General features: G+C 42.3%; 1 protein-coding gene across 1 annotated transcript in view; it reads left to right on the forward strand.

Annotated features, from left to right (window-relative positions):
- The window catches only part of LOC137370033 (retinol dehydrogenase 10-like), a 90,302-nt gene extending 85,526 nt beyond the window's left edge, over nt 1-4,776 (forward strand). The window contains exons 4-5 of the mRNA XM_068032047.1: nt 742-873; nt 2,953-4,776. Coding sequence (XP_067888148.1) covers nt 742-873; nt 2,953-3,076 — 256 coding nt within the window. The 3' untranslated portion in view covers nt 3,077-4,776. The remainder of the gene's footprint in view (nt 1-741; nt 874-2,952) is intronic.
- Nucleotides 4,777-18,442: the final 13,666 nt, after the last annotated feature.

Raw genomic sequence — 18,442 nt, forward strand, 5'->3', positions numbered from 1 at the left:
CATTAGTATAAAAAATGCTTTACTCATGCCCCACACCCTAACCTGTTTGAATGTTTTACTGACGTGTATCTTGTTTCTCTCTCCTGGTTTAATCACTTTACGTCTTCGTTTTTCCCTTTTATTACCTAAAGTAACATGTATCTTTATTAACCACCATCTAAACTTACCAGAAATAAACTTGAGACTTGTCCCTTATTTGATCTGGAAGTTGGGGGGGGTGGGGTGGCGCGTGGGAATAGGGAAGTCACTCACTAGTTACTTGCCAATAACACCTTGCCTTCTACTGGCATCAGTTCAGGTATTTTTTTTTTTTTTAACCCCTCTCCATGGCACACGCTCCCTTACCGCCTACTTTCAGGGACTTGCTACAGAATAGTTCTCTCGCTGCACTACTGAACATTCTCTGGTCCATGTTTCCTTCTTAGAAACTGACCTCTGAAAGACCTGGCCTGTGCTCTCCACTCTAGCTTGTCCGCTCACTTGCGTGTTACCATATCCCTGCTTGTGCTCTCAGATGTGTGCCTGTATCTCTTTTCCACCCCCCCCCCCTCCCCCCACTGAAGATACCAGTTTATTTGGTGTACTGTTAATATAAACTATACAATTGTATAATTGAATTGTATAGAGCAATTAGTTTAGTAACACTTGTTTGCACTTTACAAAATGCATGCCAATCAGCAGAAATGAACTGAGAATCCTTCTATAAAAACCAAAAGGTCTGTTCAAAAACTTCTATTGCAGGAAAGAATTTGAGCCCTTCCTTCCGCCTTTGAAACCAGAGTACTGTGTGAAAGAAGCTATGAGAGCCATCCTCACAGACCAGCCGATGATTTGTACACCTCGACTAATGTATACTGTAACATTTATGAAAAGGTAAGTGGGTAAGGAGAAAACATTTAATTGCTCATCCACCAATACCAATGGATAACAGCTTAGATTTTAAAGACTTGGAATATGAAAGGTAATATTTTGCATTAGTAGAGATAGTAAAAGTGTCACATTTCAACAAATAATTCAGTTTGCTCCCAACTTTATTGCAGTCCTGGAGACAGCACGTGTTGAGGTAATGTACATGTCTTCGGAGGCAGGTAGCGATACAATACTTCATTCAAGGTTTAGTTCCTTCCCTCCCTTTCGGAGCAAAGCTATGACCAGCATAACTACGCATTCTCCATTCTTGATGTGATGTCATGACGAACTGATTTTAAAATACTGATAATGGATCATATTGCAGAACCCCCTTTCAAAATATTCTGAAAATAAGATATTTTTTAATTCGCCAATTATACTGACCAAATGTAAGTGCAAGGTGTTAAGTAGCTAATCTAAGCAAAGTAGGAACCCTAAGCCTAGATTTTCAAATAGTACCTGCTTAACCTGACTCTCCTTTTCTAGCAGTTGGTGAAAACAGGCAGGTGTATTATTTACAACCTTTACTCTATGTATGCCAACTTATTGCCACCCTGGTGTCAGTGTGATGGGAATGATGTAGGAGAAACAAACCGTTTAAACTAAGTGTCATGGGATAGCTGGCTGCGATGTTAAAAGACTGATGAAATGATTGCCACGTGTTAACATGCCCTGCTGCATTACCAATTTGTCCTGTCACGTGCTGACATTGGAGGGGTTTGGTAAGAGGGCACATGTACTGCAATCCTAAAACAGCACAAACAACTGTGTGCTTTCCTCCCATGCCAGCAGTACTGACACTGCATATGTGTGGAGAAGTAGACCCAATGACCAAGTACTAGTAGTTATCTGTAACTAATAGTCAAACTGCTCAAAATTAGGCCTCCCTTCACAAGCCTCTCTGCATTCTGCAAGGATGCTTAGTACGCTACCAAAGACTGCCTTTGGATCACTGGAACTGCCAGGGCTGCAATACTGTTGTGTCCTCCAATGTCTGCATGCTAATGACTGGTCTACCTGAGCTGCCATCGGTAGCACACTGTGCACGAAACAATTTGATTCCATGTGAGGATTTTTGGTAGAATAGCTGTACATAGGGCTGAATAAACAGATCTTTCCAATCCAGATGTGTATAAAACACAACTGCATCCTGGGCATCAATCATAAACAATGTGAGCACATTAGCAAAATATGAGGGATGTCACAAAGTGGCTGGCAAGGTCAGGGTGGACCAAATGGTTTCCTTCTGTATTGTAACTTTATTTACTACCTGCACTGAGGAACAGTATCAGATGATTTTGAATATAGACAGTTAGCCAGTTTCGAAAGTACTTCTACCTCCCTATTATCCAGTTTCCAAGGCCCACACCTTCGTAATTGTCAATGGCTCTCAAAATTCTCCCTTGTATCTCTTGACACTCTGGGGTAAATCCCATCTATCCCTAGGGATTTAGTGGTTTTGTATCCTCATTGTCTATGACACCCATCTCCTTTTTATATCTATGCTATTAATGTTGCCTTGGTCATCTGATTGAAGAGGACATGTTACTTATCACTACAAGACTTAATCATTCATAATATTTACCATGTTGTGCTCATCCTATGTTTTGAGACTATTTGCATCTTTTAATAGTCTCCTCTGTTCCCTCCATACTGAGAATTTCTTGTCCTGCTTTACAACTACTGTTTCTAGTTGTTTTGTTCCCCTCTGGTCACCTTTTCATTTCTCAATGTTATATTTATCCCAGTGATCCCTTTCTGTTGTCGAAGTCACTTTCTGTCTCTCTCTCAATCCATTTAGAATCCTGCTTATTTCATCAGACCTAGCTGGTTCTAGATGTGGGTTTATCCTGAATGATCAAAAAACCCTTACTCTAGCACTTAAACCTTGTCTTTTAGAAGTTCTGTTCCAACTGTTGGATTTATGCCTGAATCACACTTCAAAATAAAACATTTTTCAAAAAATCAACTTAAGTTCTGTAGATTCAAACTTAGCAAGTCTTGAGATTGTCGTTTTATAATAATATTTCTTCTCCATTTCAGCATTATGCCATGGGAAGCTGTTGTCTGCATGTACCGTTTTTTGGGAGCAGATAAGTGCATGTATCCATTTATCGCTGAGAGAAAACAGGCTTTGAACAACAATGAAGCCAAAAATGAAATCTAAAGCAAAACTCACTACATCCAGCACTGGGACCCCTCACAGAAGTGCATGCAATATTTAACTCGTCAACATCTCCATACAATTCAGAACGAGTGTTTGCAGTGACTAAGTTTGAGTGATGCACTCTGGCAAATAGCTGTGAAGCTTTAGCTTTCCATGATCACTGTGGATAAAGCAGTTAATACTGTACCTGTGTATTGAACAAGTCACAAGATAAATGTATTATGCCAATCATTTTGTATATTTTTTTTCTAGTGGTTAGACTTGCACACCTTTTAATGCCAACAGAGCAAAGTAAGATTTGATGTTAACATTTGACTTTTTATTCAGCAATGCCATTTGTGTGTTTGCTGTTAGAGCTGTATTGTATGATCAACTAGAGATGTAGATAAGTGCAGTCAGTACTTTAGAAAATTCCAGTTACTAAAACTTTTTATATAGTAAATGCACTGTAATTATTGACAACTCCCACAGTCCACCGCAGGACTTCTATAAATTTTTGAATATTCCACTGTAGCAGTAATTCTGTTACTTTCCCTAAAACGCTGCAAATTTCTCAAAATGGATCTTGCAGTTTAAAATTGCAGAACAGATGTGTTCTTGTTCAGCACTGGAATACTGTTTTAGGAATATCTCACATTGGTGTGCCTTTTTGAATCTAGTTTAATATCGTCCTATTTTCTGTGGATTAGTGGTCTGTTTTTAAAAGCCTGAAATTTCTACCTCCTTTGTATATCTATTTGTATAACACTTAAATTTGTTTAACAGAAGTTATAAAAGTAACTTCTTTTGTGCATCTTTGTGATCACTTCTTTATATGAAGACCATATCTAGTCTTTAATTTTTTTTTAAGTAATATAGCTAATTGTAAAGAATTTTTAATTAAAATTCCATTTTTAGATGCAAAAGATGTGCACAATTATTATGATGTTTGATATTGAGGGAAACAATATTTGATCATGAGACTCATTCCATTTCAATTAGAAGTCTCAGCCGTACATGTTGGGTGATCTATTGGCTGCATTATCTAGACTATACCCTTCCCAACATTTTAAATAAATCTTCCTGAGCTTTAAGAGAACTTTGTTCCCAAATACACTATCCTAAAAGACACTACCACTGAAATTGATAACTGTAGGCATTTTCCAATCAATAACAGCATTGCAAGAATTTATGAAGTATCCTAATTTTCTTAACTGAACTTCATGAATTTTTAGACAGGTGCTAGATCTGTTGGGCTTATTAAAAACCCTTCTGTGGTTTTTTTTCTCTCTTTCACTCTTTTCGCTCCTTTTTTCTTTTCCTCACCTTTTTTAAAAATTGAAAATCTTAATAGGAGCAATATGCAGATTTCTCCTCTTGAACGATGGTGTAGCTTTAGGCTACAGATGTTCAGAGTTCACGTGATATGGAAACTTCATACAACCACATTACACACTTGGCTACTTTTTCTTTGTTGCCACGTAGGGGAAATTTTTTTCCCTCGCTATTTATGATTCTGCCAAGACTACAGACCCTTCCTTTTGTGGAAGATTAAGTGAGATTTAATAAAGCTTAAGTTTCAGGCAAGGTATAGTCCAATAAGGACATAGGCCAAGCACTCACCAACCTTTTATGCTTTGGAACTGTTTATCATGCTATTTGGCTGCTATAATGTATACATTTTAGTTTGAAATTTGTTACAATAAAATTCATTGACAAAGGCTTAAATTTATTATCTTTGGAACAGCACGCTTATATGGGCAATATTTTTAAACTATGAAAAAATGGGGCGGGGTAGATAGAAACAACTGTTCAGCAGTTGAGCTCAAGAACAAGGATCTATAGATTCATGATCAAATGTAGCAGATTTAAAACTGAGGACAGAAGAAACTATTTTACACAGTTGGAATTCACTTTCAGGGTTAGTAACTAAGGCACTGGGTAAATGTATTTAGGACTATTTTTGCTCAAATGGAGGGTAAATGCTGACACTAACTGGCTGGACTGAACAACCTGTTTTTATGTTGCAACTTCTGTGTATGTACCTTCAGGCTGGATAAGTAAGGAAAAATCTACATGCTGTATTGTAACCTGCTCTATTTAAAAAAAAAAAAGATTTTGAGAACTTTAAAAGCCTTTAAATTTAACAGCTGTAATTATGATTGCCACATAGAAGAAAGGGAGTGGAGTCCATCTGTTCAAATCTAAACCTCTGTCTAGCAAAGCTTTTATTAGGTGTAAAGAATGAGAAAGGAAAGGTGGTTTTGTATATGAATGTTGGATCTCTGGGTTGGGTTAACTGTCATAGCCAATTCTTGTTTACTTGATTGTTAAAATACCATACCAAAATGAACTAATAAGGAAGTAAATGATGCTGAGGCTTTCTGATCTCTCATTTGTTTTGATTAGTTCTATAGTGCTTACTTGGGTAAGAGTAGAGACTTGAAATGAAATTGCAGTACGCCAATAATGCAAAAAGAGCTCATAGCAAATCAGCAACCTGTTTTACACCATGCTGAATTCTTTTCCATTGAGATTTAAAATAGGCTGCTGTTTTGCTTTGAGCCATTTTGTACTAATGGCATATGCCAATTTCATCCCTTTAATATGAAAATGGAGTTTGTTTTTGAAGGCAACAAAAAAAAATGGATTTTCAATGCATCTATTAGAAAGCAAGAGTGAAATCTCCTCATTCTGATTACACATTACTCCCTTGCCTCAGTAACTTTGCACATTTTGATAAAGATAAGTTCTGGAATAACTGTAGTCTACACCTCCAGATGTACAGTAGTAGTTTCAACTATCCAGTAAAAGCCTTTTTTAATTTGTCAACATTTCTAATTACAAAAGTAATCAATTCTATTAATCTTTTCAGAAATGGTGAGACTCCCTGAACTCTACTTAATTCTACTGCTTTTATTCTCTTTCCAAAACACTTAATGGTTTTGGTTGAGGAATATTTATTTAATATGTTCCTCCACATTTAGTATTGAATAGGGCACTGGTAAATGCTTCAGCCTTTTAAATATCCCTATATCTTGTTTGTTTGCTTTCTATCCCGAATCCAGGAGAAGTCTTGTTACTCGAGGGGTTTTGGGGGAAAATATAACTTTCCACGATAAGAATAGTATAGCTGCATTATTGTTGGCACTACAGATCCAGCTTTATTCTGTAGTCTGAATTCTAGATGCTCACATTTGTTTTGAATTTTAAATATGTATAGTTTGCAAGAGCTCAATTGTAATATTGGTTAAAATGAAAACCATGGTAACTTTGGAACACACTGCATTGTCTCCAGAATGAGTTCACATCAAAATGTTTCTTTCATCTGCCACTTGTAATGGGTCCCCTTTTACTCCCAACCTTCAGGAAATATCTCTAACCAAGATTTGCTCCCTTCATATGGTTTATTCTAATGTTTTGTGATTTTTTTTTCAAATGCCATGGTACTGCACAATATGATGGAATTTTATACCTTTTTAAGCATTTATTGATTATGAACATAAATGTAATTGTCAGTTATCATTTTGGAATAATTTGTGTAGCGTAACATTTGATGTAGCACATGTCCTGGACTGTCTTGTGGAAATATTGAAGGTCAGTAAACACTCCTAAGAAGTCTGCCAAATATAACTCCCTTAAAAGCATTTTGTCCCTGTAGCTTTGATATATTGAGCAAACAAATATACTGTTTCCAGTGTATTGAAGACAATTCTCCTAACAATGGAAAACTCTAATAAAATTAACTAATTGAAAAGCAATGATTTGCTCTGTGGGTGCTCAAATACTTTGTTATTGCATAACTGCTATACAGTGTCATACAGGACCCCATCTGCCAAGAATGAGACACATTATTTCGCCACATGAACATTAAAACTTAAAATTGTTGCTGGGAAGAAAAGAGGGCCTATCACAAGGAATTGTTCGGCCCCTCACAGGAAAGATCTGTTTTGAATGAGTCCCTGCTTCCCCAGTACACAAGACGTGGTCAGACCAGTTTAGTCACATGACTAACTGGCAGTTGGAGTTTTTTGAATTTGAACTTGCCACAGAGTTTTAAAACTCAAAGCTCTTTGCTCTTGGACTGAGAACATCTCTTTCCTGTCTGCTCTCATCTCTTTTTCTCTCGGAATTGAAGACACGTGAACCCCAAGAGAGAAAAGTCTCCTACTGTGATCAAGGTTTAAGAAAAATACTGGACTCCAACGAAAAGCAAGTCTACTTACAAAAGGACTACAGTGAGCTCTAAGCACAGTAACAAGAAACTCTTCTGATAGTGCCTCAAACTTTTTTCTTCTGTCTCTATTTGCATGTGCGTATCGCCTATGCATGCTAGCGTGGGGTGCAGTGTGTATTCGTAGGCGGTAATCAAATTAGAGTTTAAGTTTTAATAAATTTCACTTTTCTTCTTTAAAGCTAAGAAAGCCTGTTTGTGCTCATTTCTTTGCCTTATAATTGGAAAGTGGTGAACAAGGATTTACCAAGGGGAGGAGCTCAAAACATGGTGTGTTAAAAATTAAAACCCTGTTACAGCAAGACCAGGTGAAGGCTAAAAGGGACCCTGAGACTCCTTTCTCACCTGGTCGTAACAACAGCCTGACTTTAATTGCACTGCTAGCCTTCGATATCTAGTAGTAGGTTTTGGATTTTGCATCTATTGGTACAAGAGTCAGACTTTTAGTTTCAACAATTGTTGCTTTCTTCTAAATAGAGCAACTGAGTCTCGAACACTTTTTTTATTTGTTCGTGGGATGTGGGCACTGCTGACTAGGCCAGCATTTATTGCCCATCCCTAATTGCCCTTTAGAAGGTGGTGGCAAGCTGCTGCCTTGAACCGCTGTAGTCCTTGAGGCGTAAGTGCTGTTAGGAAGGTAGTTCCAGGATTTTGACCCAGTGACGGTGAAGAAACACCGATGCAGTTCCAAGTCAGGATGGTGTGTGGCTAGGAGAGGAACTTGCAGGTGGTGTTCCCCATGTGTCTGCTGTCCTTGTCCTCTTGAGTGGTGGAGGTCATGGGTCTGGAAGGTGCTGCCAAAGGAGGCTTTGTGTGTTGCTACATTGCATCTTGTAGATGGTGCATGCTGCTGCAACTGTGGTGAAGGGAGTGAATGTTGAAGGTGGTGAATGGGGTGCCAATCAAGCGGGCTGCTTTGTCCTGGATGGTGTCTAGCTTCTTGTGTGTTGTTGGAGCTGCACCCATCCAGGCAAGTGGAGAGTATTTCATCACACTCCTGACTTGTGCCTTGTAGGTGGTGGACAGGAAGCGAGTTACTCACCACTGAATTCCCAGTCTGTGACCTCTTGTAGCCACAGCATTTATGTGGCTACTCCAGTTCAGTTTCTGGTCAATGGTAACCCCCAGGATGTTAGTGGGGGATTCAGCGATCATAATGCTATTGAATGTCAAGGGGAGATGGTTAGATTCTCTTTTGTTTGAGATGGTCATTGCCTGTCACTTATGTGGCGTGAATGTTACTTGCCACTTATCAGATCAAGCCTGGATGTTGTCCAAGTCTTGCTGCATGTGGATATGGGCTGCTTCAGTATCTGAGGAGTTGCGAATGGTGCTGAACATTGTGCAATCATCAGCGAATATCCCCACTTCTGACCTTATGATGGAGGGAAGGTCATTGATGAAGCAGCTGAAGATGGTTGGGCCTGGGACACTACCCTGAGGAACTCCTGCAGTGATGTCCTGGGACTGAGATGATTGACCTCCAACAACCACAATCATCTTCCTTTGTGCTAGGTATGACCAACCTGCAGAGAGTTTTCCGCCTGATTCCCATTGACTCCATTTTTGCTATGGCTCCTTCATGTGAACTCTGTCAAATGCTGCCTTGATGTCAAGGGCAGTCACTCTCTCCTCACCTCTGGAGTTCAGCTCTTTTGTCCATGTTTGAACCAAGGCTGTAATGAGGTCAGGAGCTGAGTGTCCCTGGCGGATGGGGATATTTGTGGAGCCTGCTCCTCCTGTCAGTTGTTTAATTGTCGACCACCATTCACGACTGGATGTGGCAGGAAGACCGAGCTTAGATCTGATCTGTTGGCTGTGGTATCGCTTAGCCCTGTCTATTGCATGCTGCTTCTGCTATTTTGCATGCAAGTAGTCCTGTGTTGTAGCTTCACCAGGCTGACACCTCATTTTTGGTATGCCTGGTGCTGCTCCTGGCATCCCCTCCTACACTTTTCATTGAACCAGGATTGGTCTGCTAGCTTGATGGTAAATGGTAGAGTGGGGGATAGGCTGGTTCATGAGGTTACAGATTTTGGTTGAATACAATTCTGCTGCTGATGGCGCACAGAGCCTCATGGATGCCCAGTTTTAAGTTGCTAGATCTGTTCGAAATCTACTCCATTTAGCACGGTGGTAGTGTCACACCACACAATGGTAGGCACCCTCAGTGTGAAGACAGAACTTTGTCTCCACAAGGACTGTGCGGTGGTCATTCCTATCAATACTGTCATGGACAGATGCATCCGCCACAGGTAGATTGGTGAGGATGAGGTCAAGGAGATTTTTCCCTCTTGGTTCCCTCACCGCCTGCTGCATACCCAGTCTAGCAGCTATGTCCTCTAGACCAGTTCAGTCTAATGATGGTGATAGTGGTGTCTAGGACATTGTCAGGTATGATTCTGAGTATGACTGTCATGCTGTTGCTTGGCTAGTCTAGTCTGTAAGACAGCTCTCCCAATTTTGGCACAAGCCCCCAGATGTTAGTAAGGAGGACTTTGCAGGGTCAACAGGGCTGGGCTGCCGTTGTCATTTCCAGTGCCTACTTTGATGCTGGGTGGTCTGTCCGGTTTGAATTCTTAGGCTTTGTAGTGTTTTGATACCACTGAATGGCTTGCTAGGCCACTTCAAAGGGCATGTCAGAGTCAACCACATTACTGTGGGTCTGGAGTCACATGTAGGCCAGACCAAGTAAGGACGGCAGATTCCCTCCATTTCCAACTTCCTCAAGCTCCCATTTCTCTCCTTAAATGTTACCACCTCCCAGATCAGTGTTTGAATGTCTCCAATCAGGTTGCTGTCCATGATATAGCACTGAAATTGCTCTAATTAGTCATAAGAACTTAAATAGAAGCAGCTGTAGAACATATAGCTCCTCAAGCCTGTTCCACTATTCAATAAGATCATGCCTGATCCTCTATCTCAACTCTACTTTCCTGCACAATCCCCATATCCTCGATTTCCTTGAGTCCAAAAATTTATCAATCTCTGTCTTGAAAACAGTCAGTCTTCACCGCTCTCTGTAGAGAATTACAGAGTCTCAACCCTCTCGAGTGAAGAAATTTCTGTTCACTTCAGTTCTAAATGATTGACCCCTTATTCTGAGACTATGCCCCTAGTTCTGCACTCTAGCTAGTGGAAACAACCTCACAGCATCTACCCTGTCAAGCCCACCTGGATTTATCTTTCAATGAGATTGCATCTCTTCTCAACTCCGGAGAGTATAGGCTCATTCTACACATCTCTTCTCAAGACAACCCTCTCATCCCAGGAATCACAACGAGTGAATCTTTGTTGCAACCCCTCAAAAGGAAGTTTATCCTTCCTTAGATACTGAGACCAAAACTGTACACTGTTCTCCAGGTGTGGTCTCACCAAAGCCCTGTACAATTGCAGCAAGACTTCCTTATTGTTATACTCCAACCCTCTTGCAATAAAGGCCAACATACCATTTACTGCCTTAATTTCTTGCTGTACGTACATGTTAACCCAAATCCCCCTGAAAATCAACAGATTATAGTTCCTCACCATTCAAAAAAATCTCACTTTCTATATTTCCAACCAAAGTAAATCCCCTCACATTTCTCCACATTATATTCCATCTGTCACCTTGCCATTCACCTAACCTGTCCATATCCCCTTGCAGACACTGCCCTCCTCACAGTTTACTTTCCCAACTAGCTCTGCATCATCAGCAAACTTGAATACTTTGTCTGTTCATCATACACTATCCCTCCTTGTCCTCCACCTCTCAGCAGCACTTGATGCAATCAACCACACAATCCTCCAGTGCCCGGCGCAGCTCAGTGGAATCATCCTCACTTGGTTCCACTCTTGCTTATCCAAACATTGAGAGAATTCCAAGCAATGGCTTCTTGTCCAGCCCCTGCATGGTTATCTCTGAAATGGCCCCCTTTTCCACATCCACATTCCTGCTGACATCCAAAGATCAGGGACCATCTTCCACATATACATACACTAGAAACGCTCAGCTCTACCCGTCTATCCTCTCTACTGTCTCCTGTGCTGTCCGAGTTCTTGTCTGACATTTGGACAATTTCCTGCAGTTACATATTGGGAGGTCTGAAGCCATTGTCTTCAGCCCTGTCCAAAAACTATGTATCCTTGCCACAGATTCCAGTCCCCTCCCGTCTCATGCTGAACCAACCTGTTCACAATTTTATGACTTGACTCCAACCTGAGCTTCTGTCTCCATATTATAGACAGCTACCTACTTCCACCTGCCTTAGCCTATCTGATGCTGAAACCCTCATATCTTTGTCACCTCTGGGCTCGATCATTGGCCAATGCTATCCTAGCTATCCTCCCATCCTCCCTAAACATTAGCTATTCCAAAACTCTGATCCCTATATTCTATGCCTCACCAAGTCCTTGCTGACCTACACTTTCACTCAATGTGTCATGTTTAAAATTGTTCTCATGTTTAAATCGCTTCACAACCTTGTCCTTCCCAATCTCTGTAACCTCCTCCAGCCCTAAGCTCTCCAAGAACATTTGTTTTCATTTCAGATTTCATGCACCTGCAGGTTTTTCTTCAAATTTCCCATTTTCTTGTCTTTTTAATGTGTGTGCCTTTCCCATGTTCATCTTGGATATTTGCACATTCTTTATTTTTAATGTCTTCAGGTTGCTGCTCTTCTATTGAGCAGGATGAAGGTCATTCAACCCATCAACTTCTCTCTGATTACAGTATTTGATGCTGCTTTTTTTCCTCTCTCAAACTCTACCAATGTGCTTGTTTAACCTTTTCTAGTTTTCAGTTCTGATACTTATCTTTTTACAGATGCTGAAGAGCCTGCTCTGAATTTTCCAGTGTTTTCTGTTTTCATTTCAGCTTTCCAGCAGTTTTTCTTATTCCTTTCATATTTATCCTAATTCTTCCAAAAATGTCACTCAAAGATGAGCCATTGGCCTCACTGAACTCAATACTGCATACTTGTGGAAAAGAATATGTGAGACCTGAAGCTGAGGAGAATACTGGCCCTTCCACATAACTTTTATTAAGTGCTCTATGCAGTCTGTTAATTGAATATTTCTCTGGGAAACCTGTTTGGTATCTGTTAGATCCATAATATTTGACATCTATCTTCAGTGATCTATATTAATACAAAGTTTTGTCCACTTGAGATAGTAACAAGGTATGGTAGGGAAGTAGTTATGCCACAGCTTTGGTGATTCAAAGATCATGAAATTAAGTGCCAGTGTGGGGAAGTTTAATTTAAAAATGTGTTAATTTGTTGGCTGGCACTACTGATACGACCATGAAAGAAGTTAGCCTAAAACTATTTTACAGGGATAAATCATTAAACAATTGAGATACATTTTATTAAACTTTTTTAGTGGGAGTTTAAGAATTTAATAAAAGTTTAATATGGGGACAATGTAGTCCCATGATATGAAATGCCTCTGCAATGGGCACGGTCTTTGCTGCTTTATGGGTCGAAGGCGACCACACATGTGGGAGGTTTCTCTAACTGCTTAAGCTTGATGGTTCTGAGCTTGAGGAGTAGCTGCGAGCATTCCATCACATAAAGGTGGTTGAAGGGTACCAGGAATGCATTGTCCAGAAGGTGGTTATCCTGCAGGTACATCGTTAGTGAGGAAGGGAAGTGGGCGGGTTATCCATTAAAGGAAGAATTGGACAGAGCAGGGATCCCATAACTATAAACAGAAAATGCTGAAAATACTAAGTAGGTCTGGCAGTTTCAGAGGAGATAGCAATGGAGTTAATGCTTTAGGTCTGACCCTTCATCAGAACTAATGTGTTGCAGACGTAACAGATTTTAAGCAAGTACAGGGAAAGGGGGTGGTGGGAGAGGCAAGAACAAAAGGGGATATCTGTGATGAGGTGAAAGGCTGATGTGATTAAATGAGAAAGGTAATGATGGAGCAAGGCAAAAAAGGGATGGTAATGGGGCAAGAAACACAAAATGTCTCTAGAGGAGTTGTGAATCATAGAATTATACAGCATGGAAGGAGGCCATTTAGCTCAACGTGCTTATGTCGACTTTTTGATAGAGCTATCCAATTAATCCCACTCCCTTGCTCTTTCCCCGTAGCCTTGTAAATCTTTTCCCTACAACTATTTCTCCAATTGTCTTTTGAATGTTACTATTGAATCTGTTTCCACCTCCCTTTCAGGTAGTACTTTCCAGATCACCACAACCTGCTGCGTAAAAGAAAGTCTTTTCTCCTATCGCCTCTGGTTCTTCCTATCACCTTATATCTATTTTCTGGTTACCGACCTTGCTGCTACTGCAAACAGTTTTTCCTTATCTACTCTATTAATTTCAAAACCATTCATGATTTTGAATGTCTCTATTAAATCTCCTCTTAAGCTTTGCAGTTCGAAGGAGAAGAACCCCAACTTCTCCAGTCTCTACATAACTCAAGTCTCATTCCTGTTAATGTTCTAGAAAATCTCTTCCACATCCTTTCCTGTTGAGCTTCATTGGAAGAATCTAGAAAGCCGAGGTCAAAGTGAGAGTGGGGCAGAGAATTAGTGGTAAACAATCAGAGGCTCAGTGGAGGTATTCAGCAAAACGATCACCCAAAGTGCACCCAGTATAAAGAAGACCACAACGTAAGCAACGCATACAGAATACTAAATTGAAAGAGGTAGAAGTAAATCACTCTTTCACCTTGAAGTGTTTAGGGGCCTGAATAGTGGGAAGGGGGGAGGTAAAAGGGCAGGTGTTGCATCTCCTATGTTTGCATGAGAAGATGCTGTGGGGGTGATGTAGGAGTGGACCAGGGTACAGAGGAGGGAATGGTCCTTTCAGAATACTGGTGGCATCACGCTGGAGATGGCGGAGGATGATCTGTTGAATATGGAGGTTGGTGGGGTGACAGGGGAGGATAAAAGGAACCCTATGGGGGTACTGGGAGGGAGGCGGTGGGGGGCTGAGAGCAGAAGAGGTGGACATGGTCAAGGGGCACTGCCAACCATGGTGGAGGGAAATTCTCAATTGAGCATAAAGGCATATTGGAGAATGGAATAGAATTGTTACAGGAAGCACGCTGGGAGGAAGTGTAGTCTGTGGGCTTATGGAAGATATTGATTGATAGCATATGCCCAGAAATGGAGATAGAGAAGTGGAGAAAGAAAAGGGAACAGTTGAAGATGGACCATGTGAAGGTCAGGGAAGGGTGGAAATTGTAAGCAAAGTTGATAATTTTCCATTTTGGTGTGAGAGCAAGAAATGGCACTGATACACTCATCGATATACTGGAAAAAGAGTTGAAGGAGGGGACCTGTGTAGGAATGGAACAAAAAGGTTCCATATATCCCACAATGATGTGATCTTGGGTGCCTCCAAGAAACCTGGTGTCATAGCCATAGCACCCAAGGCGGCGCAGTGGTTAGCACTGCAGCCTCACAGCTCCAGGGACCCGGGTTCGATTCCGGGTACTGCCTGTGTGGAGTTTGCAAGTTCTCCCTGTGTCTGCGTGGGTTTTCTCCGGGTGCTCCAGTTTCCTCCCACAAGCCAAAAGACTTGCAGGTTGATAGGTAAATTGGCCATTATAAATTGTCACTAGTATAGGTAGGGAAATATAGGGACAGGTGGGGATGTTTGGTAGGAATATGGGATTAGTGTAGGATTAGTATAAATGGGTGGTTGATGTTCGGCACAGACTCGGTGGGCCGAAGGGCCTGTTTCAGTGCTGTATCTCTAATCTAATCTAAAAGCCAGGCATAGTTGGGACTCATATGGTTTCCTATAGCAATGCCTTTAATTTGAAGGAAGTGAGTGCATTTAAAGGAGAAGTTGTTCAACGTGAGAACAAGTTCAACCAGACAGAAGAGGGTAGTGGTGGATGGGTTGGGCCTCAGTTTAAGGAAGGCATGGAGAGCCCTCAGACCATCCTGGTGGAAGCTAGAACTGCAGACGGACTGGACATCCATGGTAAAAAGGAGATGGTTAGGACCAGAAAATGAGAAACTTGGAGAAGGAAGGTATCAGAAGAGTCACGGATTTAAGTTGGAAGAGACTTCACAGGGAATAACAAAAATGTCAAGGTAGGAAGAAATCAGTTCAGTCGGGCAGGAACAGCTGAAACAATGTGTCTACCAGGACATTTCTGATTGGAGATCGTGGGAAGGAGGTTGAAGTGGGTATGTGATGTTGGCAGACCGTGAGGTTGGAATCCAGGGGCGGAAGATCTCCAGAGCAGATGAGGTCAGTGATGGTCTGGGAAAAGATATCATTAGTAGCATTCCTAATACCGAACACTTGTTCCTGGAGGGGGACTTTAACGCCAGGGTTGGGGCTGACCATGACTCATGGCCCTCCTGCCTTGGGTGCTATGGCTATGACACCAGGTTTCTTGGAGGCACCCAAGATCACATCATTGGCACCAGCTGGACCTCATCATCACAAAGCGAGCCTCTATAAATAGTGTCCAAATCACACACAGCTTCCACAGTGCAGACTGCGACATTGACCACTCCCTGGTGTGCAGCAAGGTTAGACTCAAACCAAAGAAGCTTCATCATTCCAAGCAGAAGGGCCACCTGCGCATCAACACTAACAGAATTTCTTATCCACAGTTGTTACATAAGTTTCTAAATTCACATGAAAAAGCCCTTCAAAACACTCCTGCAGGGGATGCAGAGACGAAGTGGGCCCACAGGTCTAAATCAGGGGACACAATCACTGACCAACGCAAGCAAATGGACCGCTGGGTGGAGCACTGCCTAGAACTGTACTCCAGGGAAAATATTGTCACTGATTCTGCCCTCAATGCAGCCCAGTCTCTGCCAGTCATGGATGAGCTGGATGAACAGCCAACAAAATCAGAACTCAATGATGCCATTGATTCTCTAGCTAGTGGAAAAGCCCCTGAAAAGGACGGCATTATCCCTGAAATAATCAAGAGTGCCAAGCCTGCTATACGCTCAGCACTCCATGAACTGCTTTGCCTGTGCTGGGATGAGGGAGTAGTACCATAGGACATGCACGATGCCAATATCATCACCCTCTACAAGAACAAGGGTGACCGTGGTGACTGCGACAACTACTGTGGAATCTCCCTGCTCAGCATAGTGGGGAAAGTCTTCGCTCGAGTCGCTTTAAACAGACTCCAGAAGCTGGCTGACTGTGTCTACCCTGAGGCACAGTGTGGCTTTCGAGCAGAGAGAGACCAGTGACATGCGGTTCTCCCTTCGCCAGCTACAGGAGAAATGCCGCGAACAACAGATGCCCCTCTACATTGCTTTCATAGATCTCACCAAAGCCTTTGACCTCGTCAGCCAACGTGGTCTCTTCAGACTACTAGAAAAGATCGGATGTCCACCAAAGCTACTAAGTATCATCACCTCATTCCATGACAATATGAAAGGCACAATTCAGCATAGCAGTGCCTCATCAGACCCCTTTCCTGTCCTGAGTGGCGTGAAACAGGGCTGTGTTCTCGCACCAACACTGTTTGGGATCTTCTCACTGCTGCTCTCACATGCGTTCAAGTCTTCAGAAGAATGAATTTTCCTCCACACAGGATCAGATGGCAGGTTGTTCAACCTTGCCCGTCTTAGAGCGAAGACTAAAGTACGGAAGGTCATCATCAGGGAACTCCTCTTTGCTGATGATGCTGCATTAACATTCCACACAGAAGAGTGTCTGCAGAGACTCATCGACAGGATTGCAGATGCCTGCAACGAATTTGGCCTAACCATCAACCTCAAGAAAACGAACATCATGGGACAGGACGTCAGAAATGCTCCATCCATCAATATCGGCGACCACGCTCGAAGTGGTTGAAGAGTTCACCTACCTAGGCTCAACTATCACCAGTAATAAAAACAAGAAATGCTGGAATCACTCAGCAGGTCAGGCAGCATCTGTGGAAAGAGAAGCAGAGTTAACGTTTCGGGTCAGTGACCCTTCATCGGAACTCACCAGTAACCTGTCTCTCGATGCAGAAATCAACCAGCGCATGGGAAAGGCGTCTGCTGCTATGGCCAGACTGGCCAAAGGGTATGGGAAAATGACGCACTGACACGGAACACAAAAGTCCGAGTGTTTCAAGCCTGTGTCCTCGGTACCTTGCTTTACTGCAGCGAGGCCTGGACAATGAATGTCAGCCAACAGCGACGTCTCAACTCATTCCATCTTTGATGCCTCCGGAGATTCCTTGGCATCAGGTGTCAGGACTGTATCTCCAACACAGAAGTCCTTGAGGCGGCCAACATCCCCAGCATATACACCCTACTGAGCCAGCGGCGCTTGAGATGGCTTGGCCATGTGAGCCGCACGGAAGATGGCAGGATCCCTAAGAGCGCATTGTACAGCGAACTCGTCACTGGTATCAGACCCACCGGCTGTCCATGTCTCTGCTTTAAAGACGTCTGCAAAAGTGACATGAAGTCCTGTGACGTTGACCACAAGTCGTGGGAGTCAGTTGCCAGTGATTTCCAGAGCTGGCGGACAGCCATAAAGGCAGGGCTAAAGAGTGGCGAGTCGAAGAGACTTAGCAGTTGGCAGGAAAAAAGACAGAAGCGCAAGGGGAGAGCCAACTGTGTAACAGCCCCAACACCAATTTTATCTGCAGCGCCTGTGGAAGAGTCTGTCACTCTAGAATTGGCCTTTATAGCCACTCCAGGCGCTGCTCCACAAACCACTGACCACCTCTAGGCACTTAGCCATTGTCCCTCGAGACAAGGAGGCCAAAGAAGGAGAAGAAAGAAGAAGTGGGGTTGAGGTCTGTGGGAGGAGGAAGTGTCAGGGTGTTGCATTCAGCCTCCATAAAGTTGAGGACTGTTCACCAAAAACCAGCCCCTTGCCTGTCAGCAGGTTTAATGACGATGTTAGGGTTGAACCTGAGAGAACAGAATGCTGCAATTTCAGGCATTAAGTTAGAGTGAGTGACTGGAGCAGAGAAATTGAGACAGCCAATGTAAATGTCGGAAGTTCCCAGTGAAAAGATCAAGAGAGGGATATCTTTAAGTATAAACAGAAAATGCTGCAAATACTCAGCAGGTCAGGCAGCATTGATAGAGAGAGAAACAGAATGTACAGACAGAATTCTCCCACTGCAGTGGAGGCAGATTCCAGTATATGTGGGGTAGGTCCCGGAAATTGATGTCGGATCGGCATTCTGACGTCATCCTGCCCTCTTCCGGCTTTTTCCGG

The sequence above is a fragment of the Heterodontus francisci genome, chromosome 5 (assembly GCF_036365525.1).
Source record: "Heterodontus francisci isolate sHetFra1 chromosome 5, sHetFra1.hap1, whole genome shotgun sequence".
In the NCBI taxonomy this organism is placed as follows: Eukaryota; Metazoa; Chordata; class Chondrichthyes; order Heterodontiformes; family Heterodontidae; genus Heterodontus; species Heterodontus francisci.